The sequence below is a fragment of the Mastigoproctus giganteus genome, chromosome 1 (assembly GCF_048544385.1).
Source record: "Mastigoproctus giganteus isolate SK-2022 chromosome 1, ASM4854438v1, whole genome shotgun sequence".
Lineage (NCBI taxonomy): Eukaryota > Metazoa > Arthropoda > Arachnida > Uropygi > Thelyphonidae > Mastigoproctus > Mastigoproctus giganteus.
The window spans coordinates 43,359,986-43,384,516 of NC_143575.1; the positions used below are offsets into that span (position 1 = coordinate 43,359,986).

A 24,531-nucleotide genomic window follows, 5' to 3' on the forward strand; every position below is an offset into this window, starting at 1 on the left:
CAAAATTACCACTGCTATCCGTGTTCAAAAAACGAAGAAATTAAAAAAAATTAATGAACAGCCACAGAAAGCAAATAACACAAAATTCCGCCATAGTAGTGCCACTGCAGTTTACAACGCAGTAAGACTAAGCAAGACACGTCCCACAAATAAGCGCAGACACTTACAAGGAAAATGAAAGAAAAAGTGACCACAAAAACCACTCCTGGGATCATCTACTCCTGTGGTTCCCAAAAGACCGTATTTTAGCAGTGAATCGGTGTTGGCCACCGAAGCGTTCACTGATAACCCGTGGTTAAGACAGCACCAGTCTTAATTTGAAGACCAAATTAAGACGTATTTTCCGTTATAGTACCTACCTCTTTGCTTTCATTTACACATTCTCCAATGGGGCCGAGCCCTTTCTTTTCCCGCTTTTTATTGAATTTTCTCTCATTTAATTTTTCTCTCATTTAATTATTTTGGAATAGTTTTTTATTTTTTTTTTTCAGTTAACTCCTTTCTTTTTAGTATGATTTGGTATATTTTATTTGGCATATTTGCGTTCAGTTTAAGTTGGTCGATTTGGCTCTGTTCCATCATAATTTGCATTTAATAATTTTTATGTTCTTTTGTATAGTAGTAGAGGAATTGACTGTATTTTAGTTCTTATTTATTTATTTTTTGGAATGTTATTTTATATCTTAACTGCACAGTAAAACCAATGCCAAAATTTCATTCAGCAGACCAGTATTATCAAAGAAACGTAATAAAATCAAGAAAAACAAATTTTTAGCACACAGACACTCGGAAGTATTATTACTGGCAATTTTTATATTGTTTCTTTTTAATATTTGCGCTGAGGCAACTAAGCCTATAAGGCGTCAGAGTATTCTGTTAAACTGCGTGTATTCTACGATTAGTTCGTCGGTTTTCTGGATGAAAAGGGAATAAAAATCATGAAACCCACAGCCATAGTGCTGAAGATTGTTAGTTGTCGTTGGATTTTTAGGCGCATCAGTGACTTAGACCATATTGCTTCCTTGTGCATTATGTCTGTATAAGTGTGCACTATCTAATAGCCACTTGTACATTACCTGTGTTCTTTCCTTGAGACTTTTCTTTCTCTCCTTGTCGGTGCAGGTTGGGCTTCCTTACCGGCTAGGGGAATCTTTCTTTCAAAATTTTACCTATTCAAGCTCTCTGGCTTGGCTTGTTAGATTTTCCATTTAGCGTTTTCCTCTTTCCTATTTCGTCTTTTTCCTGAGAGAGTGTTTTGCTCCCTTTTCTTCTTCTACTTTCTTTTCTCCCACTTTCTCCTCCCCATTCCTTATATATTATAACCGGGATCCCACTTAGTGTAATTTAGATAGTTCCTGGCGCGCCTCCACGTGGCTAGGACGGGAGTCTGGACGCAGGTAGCTTGCTCCCTGCCTCCCGGCTGCTAAGACTCCAGGGCCGGCAAACAACAACCATCACAACGCACATATATACTTACACTTACACACACTTGCCGGCTATAAATAACCTATAGATGCTACAGCGGTATATAGGGGTAACCCTGGAGGCCGCAATCAATTCAAGAATACCTTGTCCCCTTGTATAAGTGTGCGTTCAGGAGCATATTTGCGTGTCGTGCGGGCTGATAAACCTGGAATAACTCACGGGTGAAAACCCCATTTCTTTCCGCCTGAGATCGGCTAACTACAGCCTCTACTGAAGAGGACTTTAGAAATTCCTCCAATATATGAGAGGATTCGAATCAAGGGAATTATAAGTGGCTAAACCACTATACTGTTACGGAGGATGGTGCTGAAGAACAGTAATCGAAACTACTGTGCCAGCCACGAGTACGTTATATTGCGTTATGCATTTGTTTGTTCTCAGCTCAGTTTGTTAGTATGTGGCCCTACCATTGGCTTACGTGACACAATGATATTGCTCTGTAATTCGCGGGTATCTTTTTAAGTACTAGTAATTAGTAAACTAGTAATTAAACAAGAGTTAACTAGGGAAGTTGTCTTCCTCAAAGCGAACAATTTCGACAATGTCTGGTGCCTTGTTCCAATTGATATTGTGCTACGTTTTGCTTTGCTAAAAATATATTGAACTATGTCGCAGGTTGGTTTTTCGTTTCCTTTATTGAAGCGATGCACAAAATACACTTTTGTTGTAAAGTTTACTTGTTTATTCTTATGTGCTAGTGTTATCCTATGAATTTGGTTTGTAATTAGTATATTGATTAAACTGTGTAATTTAGTATATTTGAGTAAACTTAAATTAATGAAGGAACTCGGACTAATGAAAGAAGGAATATTCCGAATTATAGAATATAATTAAATGTAAATATTTTCTAGCCGTGTTTCATACAAACAAGGAAAGTTATTGACAATCCAACAGCATATGCTAATTGAGATGATATTGGAACATACATGACGAAAAGAAAAAGAAAACTTAATGAAAATGCTTATATTCAAAGGCAAAATTGAATACAAAGAGTTCAAATACAACAGAACCCGAATAAAAGATTTTTTAATTAATGTGTTAAATGTTAAAACCTATAAATTTTAATAAGATGCAGACGATCTCTTCCAATCGTCTTTCGTTGAAGAAATCGGAAATTTTCTGTTGAGTAAAAGTCCTGTATACCCGTTTGATAGCATCGTACCTCATTTCTTCTACAGTGCAAACATATTTTTCGAATCCCTCATCAGAATTAACAAATTTAGAGGCAGTTTAGACTTTTTCCCTTTGAACTGTTTTTACTATTCTTCTTCCCTTACCATATGATATCCAGGCTCGTCTTCACTCATTGCTTGTCCTCAGGGAACGTCGCCTTTGAAATGAAAACCGTATGAATATCGATGGACTTGGATTAAAAATTTCAGTTTTCTTAGAGGAATAATTGTAATTTTTATGGCTCAAGTGGCAGAAGTGAGAAATTTCATTGTTGACGGTCATAAAAAACAGTAACTTTTGCGTTTAGCCAGTTTGCACCGGGATATAGTTCTATCACGAGTGTGCAACAACTTCACTTTGTGAGTACAGTGAATACAGTTGCTTGCATCCAGGCTCAAATACAGTTGCTTGCATCCAGGCTTAAATACAGTTGCTTGTGTATAGGTTTACATACGGTTGCTTGTGTCCAGGTTTTGCAAATTGCTATGAGTAATAACTACAGAGTCCCTTCTGGGTCAGTACTGGTAACGCTCCTGTTTCTGATTTTCTAAAATGATATTGATGAAGGAATACAGGACATGACGTGCAATTGATATGAAGATTGGAAATGTTGTTAACAACTAACATCAAGAAGCTGTCCTTCAGAATGACTTACATAGATTTAAGGAATGGTGAGATAAGTAGAAACTATATTTGAATAATGCTAAATGCAGGATTTTATACGTGGGAAATAATAACCCTAAAATAATTTATACACAATCTTACCAAAAGTCATAGTATACCCCTCATATTGCAGGAAACTGTGTGACTACAAAAAATTCACATATTTTGAGCTATAAAGGTGATCAGTGGTTAGCTTCATTTCAAACGGGTACGCCAAACTAAGAACATCTAGAAACGGCTAATAGAGTGTAAGTGGGAATTAACAGTTGGACATCATGTAGATAAAAACATTCCCAAGTCAATAGTTGGGAGCGTAGTGTAGAAAGGGAAATCCCAAAGCAGCACAGATCCCAAGAAACGACCAGGTAGGCGTAAAATACTGACTGACAGGAGCTGATGCGCCTTGAGACGACTATTTGCCTCATCTTGTCATCACATCTAGAGAACAGAGTCTGTTTGGAGCCGCGAGCAGCCAGATACAAACCTACAACTGTTTCCACGACACGTAGAGAACTGCATATCGTTATACGGACAACAAGCCTTTGATAACAAAAAGAAATGCAAATATACATATTGGATTGACATGTGCAGAGTGCACAAAACCTACACTGAATCAAATCGGTCGTGGGAACCGACGAGTCATACCATATACTCTTCGGGGCTGACAGACGTGTTTGGATGTGGAAGATGCCTGGAGAATGCTTACTGCTTGAATGTATTGTCCAATCTTCACAGTCGGGAGGAGGAGGAGGAAGAAGAGTCGTGGTATGGACCGAGTCTATTTGTCACAGTGCGCGGAACCTTAAATGTCGTTTCCTGAATTGATGTTTTACAGAATTCTTTGTGTTCTACATTGTGGCAATTTTGTGGAAGCTGCCCTTACATATTTCAACATGACAACACTCAATATCACAAAGCAAGGACTGTGAGAGAATAACGTCGAACATTTCAGTGGAAAGTACAGAGCTCCGACCAACCTAAACGAATATATTTAGGATGAATTGTAATGTTTAGGACAAGATCAAGACGACTCGCCTCTTTAGAGGAAGACTGAAGGAATTTCTACCAGAAATTTGTAGTCTCATACAACATAATAACGCACCCATTATTATATTCTGGCCGAAAGATGGGCAGACACTATTCATTTATTGAATAAATACATGTTTTGTTTGTAACTAAAAGTATGCAATGACTTTGATAGGACGGTGTAAACTTGTTGTGGGTTACCATGCAGACATGAAGTGCTCTGTGCAGCACATACAAACTGCAAAGCGATCTCATGGTGGCTTGTCAATAATTTATCAAAATATTGCTTGCAGAGGTAGAAGGCTGCAGCCATTGTATAAGGAAATTATGTGACCACACTTGGAATATTGTCACTGTTATGGGAGCCACATCTAAAAACAAGAAGCAGAACTTATTGTAAACGCCCAAAAAAGAGCAATACACATGGTGAGATTGTATGAAGTGGGTCCATATGAGCAATTATTTCCAGTAGCTTAAATAAAGGTTAGATTTTCACAGTGTTAAGTGACGCTAGACCCAGGGGATATAAATTCAAACTAAGGGGCCAGAATTAGACTGCGTTTTAGGAAGTTTTAGTTTTCCTATAGCGAACGAGTTGTTAATCATTGGACTAAGTAGCCTTCATGGGTAGTTAACGCCAACTATTTTCAAATTCAATTCAAATGCATGATGAATTGGAACCTGCGTGAAGAGATAGTGCAGAAAATAGCCAGAGACCTCTCTTGTAACAGCTATCACAATTGATATATGTATATATTTATTTAACTGTGGGAAAAAAAAAAAAAATATATATATATATATATTAATTGTGAAAAAAAATTTTGTTACCTTCTGTCACTCTCTATCTCCCTCATTTTTTCTCGTAGTTATATATATATATAAAATAGGATAAGATAGTAAGTTTCTTGTTCAGGTACTGTCCACGATATTTCGCATTCTTTACGAATTTCGACAAATCAGAATCCAGAAACAAAATTGCAGTATAGGAAAGTCCATAACATACAGGATATTTGAAGATGTAAATGACATATATCAAGAAAGAAATTTTGTTAAAGATGAACAAAATTCTGTTTCTCTTTAACGATAAACTTTCCTACATCTTAATGAATTATTATTTCGCCTATTGCTAATTGTCATCGCTAAATTGTATGGCAGATACTTCCATCTATCATATTATATAAAATAACAGTGATATCTAAGAAAAGAATGAGGATTGTTATTATTATTGATGGTTATAGTCCTGTGTTTCAGTAAATACAGCGACAGATTTCAGCAGTGAATGTTGAACTACTGAAATCTATTAAACCTAGAATGTTGAATGGTGTGTTGAATGGTGGGTTTGAGCATTACACTTAAATGATCGTTATGTTGTGACTCATTAAACTCTAAATACTGTATATGATATTTTCTTACCAATAGCTCCAATTCTTAGAAAAAGACTCCCATGACTTCTGTCATTGTCCGATATTCTGTTCTTCTTCAGTCTCTGAGGCAATGGACATTCTCCAGACTCAAGTGATGCACTTTTATCTCCGAGACGACGCAGACTCTCGAGAATGGTCACTTTTTTCCCTTCTTTATTGCCGTTTCCATTCATAGTTTCAGTGGGAGTTCTGAGAAGGAAGACGTAGATATAGAACAGGAACACAAGACTAACGGAATACAGGAACAAGTAGAAACCCTGCACGAAAAACAAACAGGAACACGTTTTAATGCGTTTTTCTAATGCCCCAGGACTCGAAAATTGTTATTTTAAATGTAAAGCCCAACTGAGTTGTCTTAATCTAACTGTTAAACCTTTTTCAGTGTGTAACAAATACGAGGCAACCCACAATTAGACGGTTCAGCATTTCGCTATACCAGATTTTATTGTTGTGTTACCAATTTGCTTATGCGAATATCGCCGTTTAAGTCTGATGTGTAACTTGCCGTCCAGCTTAACGTTATTATCAGCATATAATAATAATAATAATAATATTCTTTATTAAGATAAATTTTATCACTTCTTTATAAAGTGATAAATAAAACTGTCTTGATTACTAAATTATGATTAATTTTGATTTCACCAATAATCAGGCTTCTCTTCAATTTTCCCGAAAACAACTATTCCAAAATATGAGAAACTTGGGTAGGAATGGGGAGATTGGCGTATGTAGCACTGTAAAATATTTACAAAAAGAAAGTGATCAAGGCTTAAATTTAATAAACGTGTCTGTAATAACCACATAGTATAATTTTGACCAACTATGTGTCAGTAGTCACTAGTCAAAATTGAATACCTCGCAGATTCCATTTACTTGATGTGACAACTTATGTGGTCTAACTATGGGAAGAGTGAAATATCGGGACATTTCGCCGGCTCCGATAATTGGAAGTATATTGGGGGGAGCATGTGACTGGGAAAATGTTTCCTTGAAAACAAAACCTCACAATAAACAGCTTTAGTAGGGTGGAGAACAACATTGAGTACCCATAGCTTCTAGAATAGGCTCTCTGTGGCTATTGGCGCGACGTCAACATCCATGAACAACGGACTGACACGAAGTTTTTGATGGAAAATTTCATCATATTTCAACAAGCAGATTTGTACACATGATGAAAATTTACACAACTTTCCACTTTTGACTGAGCAATATCTTTTCCACCATAAACAACGAATTTTGACATAATACTTCTGTCATCAGTTATTCAAAGCCTGACAAAAGTATGGTCAGTAACGGTCGATAGTTCCAACACGATGGACATTTATCCTTGTCGTGGTTCATCGTTCAGCAATGGCTAAAAGCAGTAGACTAATGATATTTTTAACTCTTTCCTTCCATCATTACCATATATCCGTACATAAACAAATTCACGTAGTTGATTAGAACTGTTATGAATCAGTTTCTGAAGTATTTGTCAGCTGCTAAAGAAATATATTTCTACAGCAGCTAACCAATGAGAGATTTTGTCAATTTTTTGAATTAAAGTAAGACTTAATAGACTATAGTGACAGATATCACTATCAAGCACGACTAATATTTAATTATTAATGAGTCATGATCGAGCAGTGAGCCGGCTTATTGTTCGATTTAATCCCACTGAGCATTTATAGGACCAACTTGAGAGTCGAGTGCGAAAGCCACCATAGTTGGGAGTGATTTCACAAAAAAGATTAAGTTTAAAAAATTTAAAGCCGAAAACTGATGTGAAAAGTTATTTTGTTATATGCTATCTGCTATTTTGAATGGCCAAAAAGTGGACCTACCCCAAAATAAAATTGCTTTATAGTAAACATCGGTGAATATATCTTAGTGTTCCAATCCTTTTGATAACGTATTGTATATAGTGTATACTGTCTAATAATTATCATTATTATATGTAATGGTAATCTTTAAACTCTATATTCCAGTCGTTGCTAAAACATTTAGCCAATTATTTTATATCGTAAAAAAAAAATAGTAGATGTACGATGCGCTTAAATTCCAGATATTCAGCATTATTTATGATAATGAGAGTAAAATTATCTAATTATCAAAAGTAAAATTGTCTATGACCCATGACGCAACTACAGTCGTAGTTAATTTTACTTTTAATAAACAAACCTCTTAAGTTTGTGAAAATAAAATTGTCGTGGAATAATTTTCGAGCAGAGGTACTTATGTACAGCGTTATTCAATGTGACCCCTTCAGGTTCCACACCATCGTGTACATAAAATTAACGATACTTAAAAACGTGATAGTAATTTTCCAATCCGGTGGCGATTACTTAAATGTAGTCACGCAGAAGAGACTTAGCATGAATATGATTTTCTTATTCACTATGCTAGCTCGTAGCAGGTTTCAACATTCAATTTTATAAGGCTAGGCTACCATGCACGAATATTTTGCCTCTTGGGAAATATAATGTGCATGGTAAACATTCTCTTCTTCCTTCCGCCAAGTCATATTCATATTTGAATTTGCAGAAGGAAAAGTAAAACTGAAAGGGATGAATAAAAATTCTGAACTTTTTAGAAATATCAAATATTTATTTCCAGAATCAAAAAATTAGCATGAATGTAAAAATTAATAATAATAATAATAATAATGTAAAGTTTTATGCCTTTCACAAAGTAGTTTTGCTCCGTGTTGTACTAAGGCCAATTAATTCTTTAATCAGGTCCACATTTGAAATAATTGTTCGCTTGAATCTGAAAGCTGTTTTTGCGTAGCCTGATAGAGGGAATATGCTTGTTCTCTTCCCATTGTAAATCCTTAAAGTTAGGTACATTTGAATTTTAAAAACTAGCGCATCCTCAAAAAACTTTTTAAAAATATTTTATTAGAGTAAACTAACCGGTAACAGCAACTCACTTCAAAATACAGCAACGGTACTCGAGGTGTCACTATCTCCGAGACGAAGAACGCTATACACATGACGACCAACAGCTGGGCGTACATGGAGCTCATAATTATAAATTGTTGAGTCCTGAAAAGAAATGGATTCCATAAGGACACTTGTTAAATTAGTTATAGCCATACTGGTTATTATTAGTCAGAACCAGTATAAAAATAACACCTGTCCGTAGAGGACACTTTTACTCAAGTCCGTATGAAATAAAATTAATCTAGTAAGACAGTATTTTTGAAACTTTTCATTTAAATTTAATCATCATAAGTATATGTACTTCCCAAACATAACTGAAATGAATGTCAATAACTATAGCAGGAATTCAGCTCACGGCCTTTGTGTTATAGAGTTGCCTTATGATGCATTGCATTGCCACTGGTGGCAGTGGTATAAAATGTTGTTGTTTATACTCCAGTACGACCACCAAGTCAGAGGAGTTTACAGCAAATCCTGAATACAAAGGTTAATCATATTTAGCAGTCACGGGTTTGAACTACGGTCCACTCAAAGAACTTGAGTTACTGCACTCTTTTAATATAACCACTCGGCTACGTCAGACTCAAATGGATAATTTCTCAGTCCTTGCAGTTGTAATGTACTTTTGTCCTTGAACGTAAATAAGAAATGCACGATCGTAGTCGAATAGTCATTTGAAAGTACAGCGCTATCACACTGCTTTCTCGAATCCGCATAGTATCTCAAAATGTGGTAATATTTTTAGTGGTTATCTTGCAAACTCTTCTGACCCTTCTTGCCGTCAGCGTATAAACAGAAAATTTATTAATTTATAAATCATATTGTGATTAATCCGCTAATGTGATAAACTTTCTGTTGTTTTTATTCGTTAACAACCTTCTCCTTAAAATATGTTCATACATGAATTCATCTGTTCAACCAGAAGGTAGTTGATTGTTGGAACAAACTTTCATATTATGCAATGGGTAGTTTGAATAAATTGCCCATTCCATAAGATGGAAAAATTAGACAATTTGTTAAAAGATTGGGGATAGAGTAAACACAATTTTACTCTATCCCCAAATTGTTTTTGGTGAGTACAATGGGTTTTTTTTTTTTTTTTTTTTGTCTAATGCTGTATGAGACAAAAAAAAATTGTTTACTGCCTTGGATCATTTACACTAGTGATACTAATAGTAATCTCTTGTTGCTAATTGATAAGAACAAATGTTTGTCAGAAAAGGTCTTTGTCATATTCCTAAAATGAAAACTAGATTTATGTCAGTAAATTAACAATATCATACATTGTAATTTACAATATTAAAATTATAAAATATAAAATCAATGTTAACTCCAATAATTAATTATTGGAATTAACATTGATTTCTACTGCCATTTTGGACTTGAACTTGGGTAGAAATAGCTCAATTAAAAATATTATAAGCAGGTTAAAATACAGGTTGAATGCAGAAATTTCAAAATATTCAGCTTTAAAAATTGGCCCATGTACCCAAGTACCATACTTGATACTTGGACACAGTGTTGAAATTATGGGACTTATGCTCCGGATTAGTTCCCAGCGGAATTAACTTTAACATGAAGAGCAAGAAGCATATCGAAATCACAAATTATGTGTTCATCTATTAAGTCTTAGGCTCGCTTTCCTCACAGTTTGTAAAGGCAAAGTCTTGCCTGACCATCTACTTAAACTATTATGGCGAAGTCAATAAAACATTTAGACTCAAATAACAACTTTGACATTGTTTATCTTGAATTCAGTAAAACTTTTCATATGGCTCCCCCATATGATATGTAAACTGGAGGCAAGATCTTTCGTTATATCGAGGGCTGGTTAAGAGACAGTAGTCATAAATCGACTTTCCTCAAGGTGGACCAATGTAGCAAGTGCAGTTCCTCAGGGATTAGTATTGGGGAAACTTCTGTTTCTCATCTTCTTTAATGATATTGATGAGCGCGCGCAGGGGAAGTTATGAAAGTTTGCTGATGGTTTAAAGGTAGCAAGGGTGGTTAACTACCAGAACTATTTTGTTTCAGAATGACTTAGATCGGTTGCACAAATGGTGTGAAAAAGGCAAATGCATTTTAATGCTTCTAAATGTAAGGTTTGCACCTGGGAAACAGGAATCCAGGAATTATTTATAAGTTAGGGAAAGTGTAATTAAAAGTAGTCCAAGACAAAAAAAAAAAAAAAAAAGACAAGGGTTACCATTCGGTCAGAGATGAAATTTTCCATACGGTATAAACAGCGGCTAGAAAAGTACATGATATCCTTTTTATAATAAATAGGATCTTTCCAATTAAGGAAAAAGATATCCCTTGGTATAAGACGATGGTGAGATTGCATTTAGAATATTGTGTTTAAGCCTGGAGGCCTCACTTGAAGAAAGATATAGAACTTTTAGAAAGGGTTCAAAGAAGTGCTAATTAATGTCCTTATGAAGAGCGTTTTAGAAAGTGCAGACTACGAAATTTGGCAACTAGACATCTTGCGGGACGTGCAGAAGAAAGAAGAACCAGGGGATATAAATGCAAATTTTGGGGAGTAACAGAAGACTGGATCTCCTTCTTCTTTCGGGCATCATGTAGATCAGTGGAATGAAATGCCTGTCACACTTTCAAATTTGCTAAAATTCAAAACTTAATTGGATATCCACTTTTAGGCGACGGAAGGATATGAATAATAGATTTTTTTTTTTTTTTTTTTTTGTAATATGCAGATGGTCGCTTCCTTGCATCATTTAGCCATTTATAATATTAATACTAATACACGTTCAGTCTAATATCAGATTAAGAGAATTAGGGAATTTTTTTTCTCCTTCCGGGAATTCTAATGATGAGTTTTGGTTTTTTTTTTTTTTTTTTTTTTCATTTGATTTTTTAAAATTTTTATCCGCGAGGCTCACTGATAAAATAAATAAATAAAAAAACTGCTCTCAATTACTGTATAACTCGTGAAACTTACTAATAATTTTTAATTAAACTTATTAAACTTGCCAGTTATTTTTTAATTAAATGTACTTATTAAAATTACCAATTATTTTTTGTCCCCTTGGGCAAATCCATTCTCTCCTGTTCCACGATTGAAAGTATTTCTCTAATTGTTTTATGCAGATTTTGAATTTAGATCTCTCAAAGTACATTGTTGAACTTGCTCGAGTGACCCAGAATGTGTCCCTTTTTCAGCGAAATTTTGATAGTAAAAGAGTCCAGATGGAGCAAAATCTGAGGTGTGAGTGGAGGGGGGTAAGAAGAGAAGATCTGTTTTTTCATCAGAAATTCTAACCCATAGTAAAACATGAGTCTGCGTTGTTCCTTGTTCGGCCAACAAGAAACAAAGAACAAGCAGCACAGAAAAAACAATACGCCTGGTCTGGAATTGTCATTTGCTTGTTCTTGCTTGTTTTGAGTCTTGGAGAACTGTTTGTTCTGCTTTTCATTGATGGATCATAATAAAATGTTCGCGTTTTGTCCCATGTGTTGACATTATTCAGAAATATTTTACTATGCCTGAATTTTTTTTCAAAAGGTCGATGTAAACCTGTTCCTCCCTCAGTTGTTGCTCATGATCCAATTTTTTTGGCACTGTTTTCTCACAGACCTTTTGGCGCCTAATGGCCTTTAGCTGCCGTTGCACCGTAAAACCTCCAATAACAGCATCACAGAAATTTTTGATTTCAAGATTTATGGATGAAACTTAACAAATACTTTGTTTATTCATCCTGAACTGTTTTGCTACCAGTTTGGTAGTCAACACCATTTTGATTTATACCGATCGAAGAAATTTCTTCTACACGGTATGGATTAAAGGGGAAATATTGTTTGACCAACTTGATTGGATACTACGATGTGGTCACAAAGGAACTGGATGCAAAAAAATATTTTTTATATCGTATACGTGGATTCAGTAAAGCTTTTGATACTGTTGCACATAAAATACTGCTGTACAAATCAAATTGGAGCAGTGTTGCATTAAGGGCACGTTGCTGCTATAGAAAAAGAAATGGTTGAGTGAGAGAAGACAGAGAATGGTAAACAATGGCCATTGCTCTTTGTGAACTAATGTTATTAGTGAAATCTCCCCAGTGTTCGGTGTTTGGCCCATTGTTGTTTTCTGTATTTATCAATGATATTAATGAAGGCATATCAGGCTTAATGCCCAGTTTGCAAATGATACAAAAGTTGGCATGGTGGTTAATGACAGTAATGACGTAATGACAGTAATAAAGTACTGCAACAAGATCTAGAAAAGTTAGGCAGATGGGCTGAGAAACGGCAATTGAAGTTTAATTTTTACAAATGCAAAGTACTGCATATGGGTAGCAGTAACGCCAGAGTAACGTACCAACTATGTGGCACTACCTCAGGGTAGTGGAAAATGAAAAACACCTGGGGTAATTGTGCGGTGGGATATGCAGATCTCTCTCTCTCTCTCTCTCTCTCTCTGAGCAATGCAGACAGGCTGCCAGAACAGCTAATGGGGTTTTGTCAATGATATACAGGAATTTTGCTAGCAGGGATAAGGAGGTGATTATTCCATTGTATAAGTCAGTGGTCAGGCCACATCTTGAGTACTAAACATCTTGAGTACTGCATACAGCTCTAGAAGCCTCAGTTTAGGAAGGATGTAGAGCTGCTGGAACGAGTTCAGGGAAGGGCAACGATATTAGTGATGGGAACAAAGTGGTGCTCTTACCAAGTAGCTTCAATTGCTACTTGGTAAGAGCACAACGCCAAATAGCTTCAAATAGGCATCTGCGAGTGGGTCTGATTGAGGTTTAAGGCTTTGAATGGATTGGGCAAGCTCATTGCTATTTTGATTCTTCCTCTCGCTTAGACTACACACATAAGGGATACAGATTCAAATGGAGAAAGGACAGTTGCGGAATGGATGTGTGGAAGTTTGCCTTTAGCGGGTGGTTGATTGCTGTAACAAAATTCCATGTGTTGTTCTGGAAGTTGATAACCTAAATAAATTCAAGGAAAAATTAGACAAACTACTGGAAGAAATGAATAGGTGAAATGGGAGATTTCTGGTTTTTTTTTTTTTTTTTTTTTGGCTTATGCCGTATAAGCTTGCTTTCTTGTAGCATCATTTGCCACTGCTAATGCTAACCAACAGATAGGATCAGTAGTCAAGATCAGTAGATCTTGATGATCGCAGAGTTGATTAAAATTTACGTATAGTTTTACGTGAAATTTTACTTTAATTTAATTTACATAATTTTTAATTTACGTAAAACTATTTAGTTAAATTTTACGTAAAATTTACCATCCTGCGTAAGAGCTGAAACAGTTCTTGAGTTCGGAAAAAGGCTTCGGGCGACGAACTTCCATGAGGGAACAGCATCAAGATCACCAACAAATTTTCTCTCTCTGACAACCCGTGAGAACGTCTCGAGCACCGTCTTCTCTGTATTTGCAATATATAGAGACTTTGATTGAGTCTAAATATAGACTCAATCAAAGTCTAAATATGTGGATATCCCCTGTTCACGCTGATATACACATATCTTCTTATAAAGCCACTTAAGAATAAAAAAATTAAAATAATGAAAATCTAACCTCTGAATTCAGAACAGGATGGAGAGCAGAACTTGATCCACGGCCAGATAGTAATAGTGATCGTGGCATGTGATGCAAGAAAGCAAGCGTATAAGCTTATGTAGCATCAGCCAAAAAAAAAAAAAAAAAAAAAAAAATCACACAACCATTCCATCTAAATGTTTGTCCAGTTCCTCCTTAGATTTATTTAACCTATCAACTCCCACAACGACAGATGGAAGTTTGTTCCAGCAATTAACCACCCGCTTGCTAAAGGCAAATTTCCGCGCATCTATTCTACAGCTGTCTTTCCTCAATTTGAATTTATGCCCCCTTAGGTTTGTAATCTGAACAAGTGGAAGAATCCCATCAGAATTCAGCGTGCTCAACCCATTAAAGGCCTTATACACCTCAATCAGATCACCTCGCAGGTGCCTGGCCTCCAGCCGCTGCAGTTTGCAGAACTTAAACCTCTCTTGGTAAGAGGATCCCTTCATTCCACTCACCAATCTTGTTGCCCTTCTCTGTACCCGCTCAAGCAAATCTACATCCTTCCTAAAATGAGGCATCCAGACCTGTACGCAATACTCAAGGCGTGGCCTGACCATTGCCTTATACAGAAGGTCAATCACCTCCTTTTCCCTGCTAGCAAAATTCCTGTATATGTGTATATCATTGAGAAAACTCCATGACCTGCTCTGGCAGCCTGCCTGCATTGCTCAGAAACTTCATATCTGACTGCACAATTACTCCCAGGTCTTTTTCATTTTCTACCACCCTAAGTGTAGTACACACAGTTGGTACGTTCCTCTGTGGTTACTTCTACCCATATGCAGTACTTTGCATTTGTCAATGTTAAACTTCAGTTGCCACTTCTCAGCCGATCTTCCCAAATTTTCTAAATCCTGTTGCAGTAGCACACTGCCATTACTGTCATTAACAACCCTGCAAACTTCTATACTAAGCCTGATATACCTTAATCAGTATCAATGATAAATATACACAACAACAGTGGACCCAACGCCGTAACCTGTGGGACTCCACTAATAACATTAGTCCACGAACAGCAGCGCCCATTGATTACCATCCCTATCTTCTCCCGCTCAACCATCCTTTTATTTATTGTTGCAGCGTACCCTTAATAACATTCTGCTACAATTTGTACAGTAGTCTTCCATGCACAGCAGTGCCAAAAGCTTTCCTGAAATCCAAGTATATAATATCAAAATAATATTTTGTGCATCCAGTTCCTTTGTAACCACATCATAATATCCAATAAAATTTGTTAGACAAAACTTTTCCTTAACCCATGCTGTGTCTGAATTATTTCTGCAGTCTTGTCTAGATGATCCTGCAATGCATCTTTAACCAGTGACTCCATTATTTTATCCTGAACAGAAGTTAAACTAACTGATCTGTAATTACTCGTGTCGCTCTTCGATCCCCCTTTGTTAATTGGGAATACATTTGCACATCTCTGATTCAAATTACCTTTCACTCAACTCCTCGATTTTAAAAACACCAACATGGAAATAATGTATAAATGTTAAAGGAGGCAGTTGGCAGTTTGTAAATTTCTGTGCATGTATCTCATTATTTTTCTTTTCTCTCCTCATTTAATTGTAAAAATGTTCACAATGATGTTATAAATAGTGATGCTTTTTGAAGTCTTCTGTAAAGAAATGTACAAAAAAACTCCAATTTATTTATGTCTTTCCTGTTGAACATTACCTGTAAAATTTCAGAACCGTACATTTTTCAATTGTATATTTGTATATTCATAATTTTTTAAGGGAACACCCCCTAAAAAGCCATTGGCTTATGTGTTCTCCCTCCCTTTTTGCTGTTATCTCCAAAAAAAAAAAAAAATGTAACATAAAATAGGGATAAATAAATTATTATTATTATTATTACATCTCCAGTCCATGGGGACCTCCCCTGAGTCCAAGGATGCTCTCATATTTATGGCTAAGGATTTGCTTACTTCCTTTGCCGCCTCCTTTAATATAACTGGATAGATCCCATCCACCCCGGGTGCCTTTCTTAAGTTTAACTTCAACAATTTCTCCTCCACTTTGCTCTCAGTTATTACAAAATCATTAAACACCCTGCTACAATTTGGTAACCTTCTGGCATTTTCAATCCTTAATAACTCCCCATGTTTGAATGTAGATGCAAAATACTCATTCAGTTTGTTTGCTCTCTGAGCATGATCATCAATAGTCGAACCATCGATATCAAGTGGACCAATCTGATTCATCCGTTTCCTTTTAGAGTTTATATAAGTAAAGAAATCCTTGCTGTTTTTCTTAGCGTCCTTTGCCAAAGATTTCTCGTAATCTGCCTTCGCCTGCCTAACCTCCTTTGTGACTTGATTACAGACTAGCTTATATCTGCCATAGGCTTCTGTGTCGCCTGATAATTTATATGCATCCCATGCATTTTTCTTCTTTGCCACGAGTCTCATTAGTTCATTTAACAACAATTTAGGCCTAAACCTTGAACAGTATATCTTAATAGGTACGAAACGTTTATTAGCTTCCACGATTAATTCCGTGAATGCTTCCCACTTAGAATTTGCTGTTGGCAACATCATCAGTTGACCCCACTGTACAGAATTTAAAAACTGTCTGAGACCACTGTAGTCACCTTTACGGAAGCAAAAATCCTTTCCTTTACCCCTGATGGTAATTATATCTTTAAGTAAATCCCACATCAGTACACTGTGATCACTGCACCTAGTGGTTCCTTTATCTGCAAATTTGTATTACACGAATGATCACTGCTGATAACCAGATCAAGAGTATTGCCCTCTTTGGTTGCCTCTCGAACATGCTGCTGCAGATCATCCAATAAATCCACAAAAGTCTTACTAGTGTGCGAATGACCAACCCACAAGTTCCAGTCAATATCTAGGAAGTTAAAATCCCCCTTTATAAGACATTCTGATTTACTAGCCCCCTCTATTTCTCTATACAATTGTTCGTTGTATTCATTCTAGTCATTAGGCCTATAACACACTCCTACTCTTATTTTCGCTTTCGCAGTGCTTATGTTATGAGGTGTATAACATAATAAGGTATAAAGAAAATTGCTCCTGAGAGATCAGGCTTCTACAAGATCATAAGCAAATCATCTTTTGTGAGACCGAAAAACCTGAATCAGGAAAAGCATCGCTTGTTCATGATTAAAAGAGTATTTAGAAACAAGGTAGATTCCTAAAAACTTAATTGAATTCACTGGTAGAATATGCAAAGTCAGCGGCTCAGTACCATGAAAAATCCTAATATACTTGGTTTCGATAGGATTTACAACTAAAAAAAATTATTATATATACCGTAAAAGTTCTAGGCAAGTATGATTGTACTGAAGTGAACTATGAAATATTCAACTCACAAGATTTCTAAGTAAATTAAAAACTATCATCGATAATTAGGAAATTAATTAGGATAAAGAATAATTAAAAACATTGCACCACCTTGGGTAAACTAATACGTATAAACTTAACTGTACTGTTATGTCCATAATTAAATAACTTTTTATTCATAAATAAAAAAGAAATGAGCTTTAGCACAGAGTTATTAAAGCCATAACCCTTTAATAATAAGACAAATAGTAATGGAAAGACACCTATGGTAATATCCAAAAGAAGACAAGTATGGGTAGCTAAATTTGAGTTCGACGCCTTCGTATATCAAGTATAATAAGTAAGCCTAACGCGTTTCAGTATATCGGTGAGCTACTATAGTGAATATAATGCGGATTGAGGTGAAAACAGTGAGCCTATTGTTATGACCTATTGTAAGCTATTAAAACTGAATCAGAAGTTCCAAATACTTGTGTTTCTCGTACTTCCAATCATCTTATAACTTTTAAATGACCATAATTCTGTAAAGCTTGAGAAATGGAGATGTCCATATAAAATTTCCACTTAAAATTACATAAGAACTTATGCAATTTTAAGTTCTTGAGAGATCAGGCTTCTAAGACCATTCTGAAGTTTGACTATGGTTTCGCGGAAAACCCAGTATATGCTGCAAGTAAGTGAGAGGCCCAAGGCGGTACCTAAATTCGCCGCTAATGAAGTGTTGCCCCAAGAAATATTTCTGAGAAGAGTTGCAATATAAATAAAAAAGGCAAAAAATGAAAGTGTTAAGGTTATTTTTTTATCATCTAGAAAAACGAAACATATATGTCATGTGAAATATGATGGGTAATTAATTCACATTTTCAACAATATATAATAAACAAAGTTTTCTCATAAAAAAATATTTGTATGCTAACAAGAAGCAAATGCTTTCGTAAAGAAATACAGTGAATTATAGCAGGATTTGTTTTAAATACTTTGCATATAAAAACGCTAAAGAAACTTTGATAATAAAAAGGTTTTACAATAATTTGCTTATAAAAAATCTCTCGGTACACTCTTTCATGAGAGTTGGTATGTAGGAACGTAACGGAACGATTTTGTACATTTAGGTTTGAAAATCAAAAAATGTCTAAGAAATTTAAGCATAATGCTGCAAATAAGGGAGAAACCTAGGCAGCTGATGGTTAATTGATATAACACCTTGCACGTAACAATTGGAATACGTAAGTTGTATTTATGAGTAGAACTTGATTTCTGTTGTACATCCTAGCTGCTGTATAGTTCTAGCATAGTGAATAATGTTATTCACTATTTGTAAGTACTTTTTTTTATAGTAAACTGGTCAAAATAAATAGCAGGGTATTTGCGAAGTGCGCGTTACTTGAAAATTTATTAATTTAGGTGTAGGTATGGACTGAAAAGTTTTGTAAACGATCTGTAAAAATTAAGTTTATTATAGTTTTAGGATAATAAGCATATATATATATATATATATATATATATACAGTATACTGTGCTATAATCAGGGGCGTATTCAGGGGTGAGCAGAGGGGGCATATGCCCCTCCCTTAACAAAAAATTTGAAATTAAAGAAAAAGGACGCAGGAGATGTGCTAAAAATAAAAACTCAAGCCTGGTCGTTATGCCCCCCACTTACGATGATACCTGGACCTGGTCGCCATGCCCCCCCTCCCTTACGATGATACCTGGATACGCCACTGGCTAGAATTAAAAACAAAACACTATCTTTCATGACAGATACATTGCTCAATCCTTTCTTACAATTTGTTTAATACGTCCCATTTGCACTTGAGTTATTGAACTAATTGCATTAATTATAGCACTAGTTGCACTAAGTTCTTCCAAAGAAGCAAATACTGTATCAAGCAAATATCATTTCATGTCCCCATAAAAGAAGTCCAGCGGCGACAGGGCAGGTCTAAGTTAGGTTTAGGCAAGCCATTGTTCTGAGAAATCGTCATTGAACTCTTTAATTTTTAAATTATTGCATCCATAAAACTATAATAATTTAACTTTTAATTGCCTTTTACGGATTGTTTCTACTGTACTTACTGCCTTAGTGCGTAAGGAGTTTATGAATACTCATTTAAAAAAATGTTATTTCATGTCAATGTTCATTCGAATTGATCATTTTAAAAATCATGTCACATTTTTCTAATTTACTTTCAGTACTGTTTGCTTAAAAATATTTAAAGATTTCGATATTTATTGATTTAATGAGTTTTTGTAAGAAACACCTGTAAACATCATAATTACCAGAATCCAAAACGTTTCTTAAAATTTACATTTTTTGTAAAAAATATATCATATAATTGAATGGGTTCTTTGCAGCCTGGTCATTCTCAAGAAATTTTCGTTTATTCACTCTCACACACACACACACACACATGAGTATCGTTTTGTATGCTCGACTAATATTGGACTTTTTATTTTACCAGCGAGTTGTTTTCATTTTATGCAGACATCAATTTGTGCTTCCGAATCTTCTACGTTCTTTTCGCTGATTCACTCTCAGATTTTGAATCAGTTGCAGGCATTATTCTCTTATTTATCACTAAGTATTACAGTGAAACAGTACCAGCACACACTCTGATAGTAACAGTTTTTAACTTTCCCCAAAAAATATTTTTGAATAATTGCGTGTGGCAACCGCATGAAAGGAAGAGAACTGACAGTGCAGCCTCCACTAGATCGCCTTAAAAAGGCATCTAAATCCATGACTTTTTTTTTTTCAGTAACTCCTAGTTAACTGTTACAGTAACTTCAACATAAGTCATCTGTTTCATACACTCTGTTTGATGGGATTAATGGTGGGTTTTGAAGTTTTTTTTTTTTTTTTTTTGTTTTTTTTTAAATAACCACAGAGACTCCAAAAGTCCAATTTGGCGACAAAGAAGGTATGAATGAGAGAATGACCGAGGTGGTGTTTTTTTTTTTTTTTTTTTGCACAGGGTAATACTGATAACCTTATTTTCGTAAAAATTTCACCGATGTCCATTTCCACTTGCAATCTACCACTGCTGATCTCTTTGCGCTAGTTATTCGCTCCATGATTCCTTTCACTTCAAAGGCGGTACTTGTGCATGTCTTCTCTGATATTCCTCATCTGGAATCTCCTCTAGCTTAAATTTCTCTTTCCCATTATGTCAAATTCATCTGTTGCCTCTGTCGAGTCGTTCTCCCTACTCTAGTAATCATTCAGAAATCTTTGAATTCCTTTCTTTGAAGCTCGACTTTCTCTAGTCAAACTTTCCTAACAGTGAAGTAATTTTTCTGTGATTTTAATATTCATAACTGCAAATGTCTTCAGTTACCTAGTTACACGGACCAAATTGGTCGAGATACTGAGGCTTTAGCGATTACAAATGACCTTACACAACTTGTGCATTTACCTACCCGAATACCAGACAATCCTAACCACACACACCCAACGCCCTTGATCTTTTCGTCACTAACAACCATTCAGAGTATACAATCGCAATAGTCCTCTCACCCTCATAACCATTCGTAGCCTCGTGTTCTTTGCAAGAATGTTGAGTGGAATGATCTATATGATTTCTGATCGTCAATCCTGTGGTTGGATTACTGTTTTAAATCTTCTGATCCCAATGTTTGCTTAGAGCATGTGAAATTATTCTTGTAGTATTCCACGCTAAAATCTCGTCCTTTATCTAAACCTTAGTTTTGCAATAAATATAAATAAAATAAAAATAAATAAATAAATAAATTTTCTGTTTATACTCCGGCACGACAACCAAGTCAGTAGAGTTTACAATAAATTGTCAATACAAATATTTATCGTATTTAGTAGTCACGGGCTTGAACCCCGGTGCACTCAAGGAATGCGTGCTATGCATTCTCGCTCCTGACCACTGGGCTACGTCAGGCCAAGGCTGTTCAAAATAAGAAAATTAGAATGTAGCATATCTGAACTGGCTTGTATCAAAATTTCCATCTACATTTTCAGACTATATTAAAGCATATAACAATTGAAAAACAGTTATTAATCAATACACATTCGATTTGAATTGAGGCTAAGAGTGGAAATTTGCTCTTTGTGCAATCGCGGTCGAGCATTTTCATCTCTTTCCAGAGCTATTGGCCGCAACATCTTTCCATCTATACTCCCACCTTCTGTGCGGTAGCAAAGTGGTTAAAATCACCGTCCTCCCTACTCCGGGCGGAAAAAAGCGCGGTTTCAAATCTCGTCAATGACCTGAGGAACTTTTATAGGCTTTTTTCCACTCTGTGGCTGAGTTATTCGATCCCAGTCATGGATAGCAAGGTCTCCCTTTTCCCAGAAACTCGAGTTTTTCTTCCAGCAAAACAGGCAAATCGACCAGAAAACACGAAATTTATGACATGAGCAGATGAGGTCTTTCTCGGATGGCTCTAATTGTGAAGGTTTCATACTCCCACCTTTGTTACAAACTGATGGTTTTATTGAATCATCGGCTAAAGATAAAGCTGAATTACTAGCATCCTATTTTTATTCTCACTCTTGTATCGACTATTTTGGTATCACCTCTATCCAATACCCACCACACAATGCTTCCCGTGGTTCTCCAGTAGAGAGCTGTTAGAAGAATTCTGAACAATCTTGATGCTTCCGATCCTGATGGCATTTTCCACTTCTTCCTCTTAGAACCTGTGCTCCTCATCTTGCTCCTATTCTTTGTCACCCTTTTACACTTACTGCATTAGTATTTTATCTTCGATTGGAAATTGGCTCATATCAGCCAGTTCCTAAAAAAGGGTGACAAATTCCTCCCTTTCAATATCGTCCCATGCTCTTGCCTGTACTCTTTTTTGAAGTAATGGGTTTGTTCCTCCATCAACTGCCAACTCTTAAACTATCTCGGAGCCTTCAGTGTGATCAATGATTTCCAATATGAATTCCGTCAGTGATATATTGGCGTCAATGTCAATATATCCACAGGTGATATATTGGCTTATGCTACTCATCTTTGGATAATTTGATAGAAAACTTTGCTGAAACTCAAGTAGTTGCTCTTGCCATTTCTAAGGCTTTTGATCTTGTTTGGCATAAATATCTGCTAAATAAGCTCCCATCTTACTGCCCGCGGGCTTATTGCTTCCTCTACATCAATAAAAGCGGGTTTACTTTTTTGTTCTCAGCTTTACTTTTCTCTTCTGAGCATTTACTAACTCCGTACAAGTCTGAAATCCCCTCTACCATGGAATATTTTGCAACCTCTGGAATGGTATCTCCAAACCTGTCTTAGGCTTCTAGATACTGTTCAAAAAAGGACACCCAGATTTATTAATGACCTGCATGTTACAAAGACTCTAGTTCTCTCTCTTATACTTATTCTGTTGCATGACTTTTCTTTTCTACCGTGCGCATTCTTACGAATTGCCATATGTAATTTCTGAACTCTCTTCGAAATCAGCCCCAACACGTGCCGCGACCAGTCCGCATTCATTCACTGTCCAACTTCAAACTCATAGAACTAACCTTTTCTCTTCCTTATTAATTCCGTCTACTTCTATTTTCTGGAATAACTTTCCTTTACGTGCATTTCTGAAAATTACAATCTACAGGAATTGAAGTCTAATCTTAACATTATCTACTGCCTTCAATCCATGCCATGCATAGTACTAAATGCTATAGGCTCTAATACCTTTTGCGTTTTAGGCGTTCATAAAAAAAGAGAAAAAGAATACTGGATAATATGAAGAAAATCGGAATAAAATGAATAAAAGCGTGTTGTTGATTAAAGAATATAAATAATAAAATCTCTTATGAAAATATAAACCAAGCTGTACCATTATATAATTAGTAGCTTCTACTATGAATTTACATCAAAAGCTAAATTAATAAGAGAATCAGAATTAAATTTAGCGAGCAAAAAAAAAAATTAGAAAAAAGGGTGGATTTCCTTGCAGTCTAGTTTCGCATGAAAAGTTATATCTCTAAAGTTTCAAATGAAAGCACACCCTTCATAGATACCAGTGATCATTTCAGTACAACCTCATAATTTTACTCCAGAGGGCGTTTCCTTCATCGCTAGTATAAAGCTTTGCAGTTTTTATACGTGGGTGTTTGTAGTAAAACAGAAATGGGAAGTTAAGCCTATCCTCCCGTCTCCAGAAGGGTGTCGACAAAAACACCCTGCTTACAAACATAGACCTACTTACCTCATGCAGGTACAATTACGGCATCACCTTAATGCAACAAACTGCAAAATTGTGCTGTAATGTTTTTTTCACCGTACAGTGAAGCTTGGTGTGGTATCTGATCATCTGTAACGCAAGGTCAGCAAGAATTATGAGTTGAATGGGGGAGAGGTAGCCTCTCTCTCTCTCTCTCTCTCTCTCTCTCTCTCTCTCTCTCTCTCTCTCTCTCTCTCTCTCTCTCTCTGTAAAGCTGCATTTGACAGATAATTAGTATAAACTGTCTAGCACGTGCTAGGACTGAACGAATATGCTTCAAGGTCTGATGAGTATGGTATTGTCTCCCAGAGTTAGTGGGTGGAGGAAAGGGAAATGCCCTCACACTGATATAAGGCGGCCAATGAGTAGTTCACATTGCTGACTGCTGTTTGCAAGGTTTCGAGTTTTGACCAGATGCGATAAAAATTGAATGCTTAGTAGTTTGCTTTTGAAATCGCTTTTGAATGAATTCACTGTGTAAGCGAGATTTTGCTATTAAATTCATGGTCTTCCGTTATGTGTAGTGGTTTGGCCTCTTGTCACTCGTTTGGAGAGACCCGGTTTCGAATCCTGATGAGTATGAGATATAATACTCATCAGGTATAATACTGTATAATACTCTCCAGAAATTAAAAGAAAAACAATTAAAAAATCGAAAATCTTACATTACAGTAAGAAATAATTAACAATAATTAAAAATCAATTCTTAGACCAGAAAAATTCTTAA

General features: G+C 35.8%; 1 protein-coding gene across 1 annotated transcript in view; it reads right to left on the reverse strand.

Moving 5' to 3' along the window:
• The window catches only part of OtopLa (proton channel otopetrin-like a), a 124,915-nt gene that overhangs the window by 15,304 nt on the left and 85,080 nt on the right, over positions 1–24,531 (reverse strand). Inside the window, exons 3-4 of the mRNA XM_090372438.1 lie at positions 8,683–8,797; positions 5,761–6,028 (exon numbers count right to left, since the gene is read on the reverse strand). Coding sequence (XP_090228564.1) covers positions 5,761–6,028; positions 8,683–8,797 — 383 coding nt within the window. The remainder of the gene's footprint in view (positions 1–5,760; positions 6,029–8,682; positions 8,798–24,531) is intronic.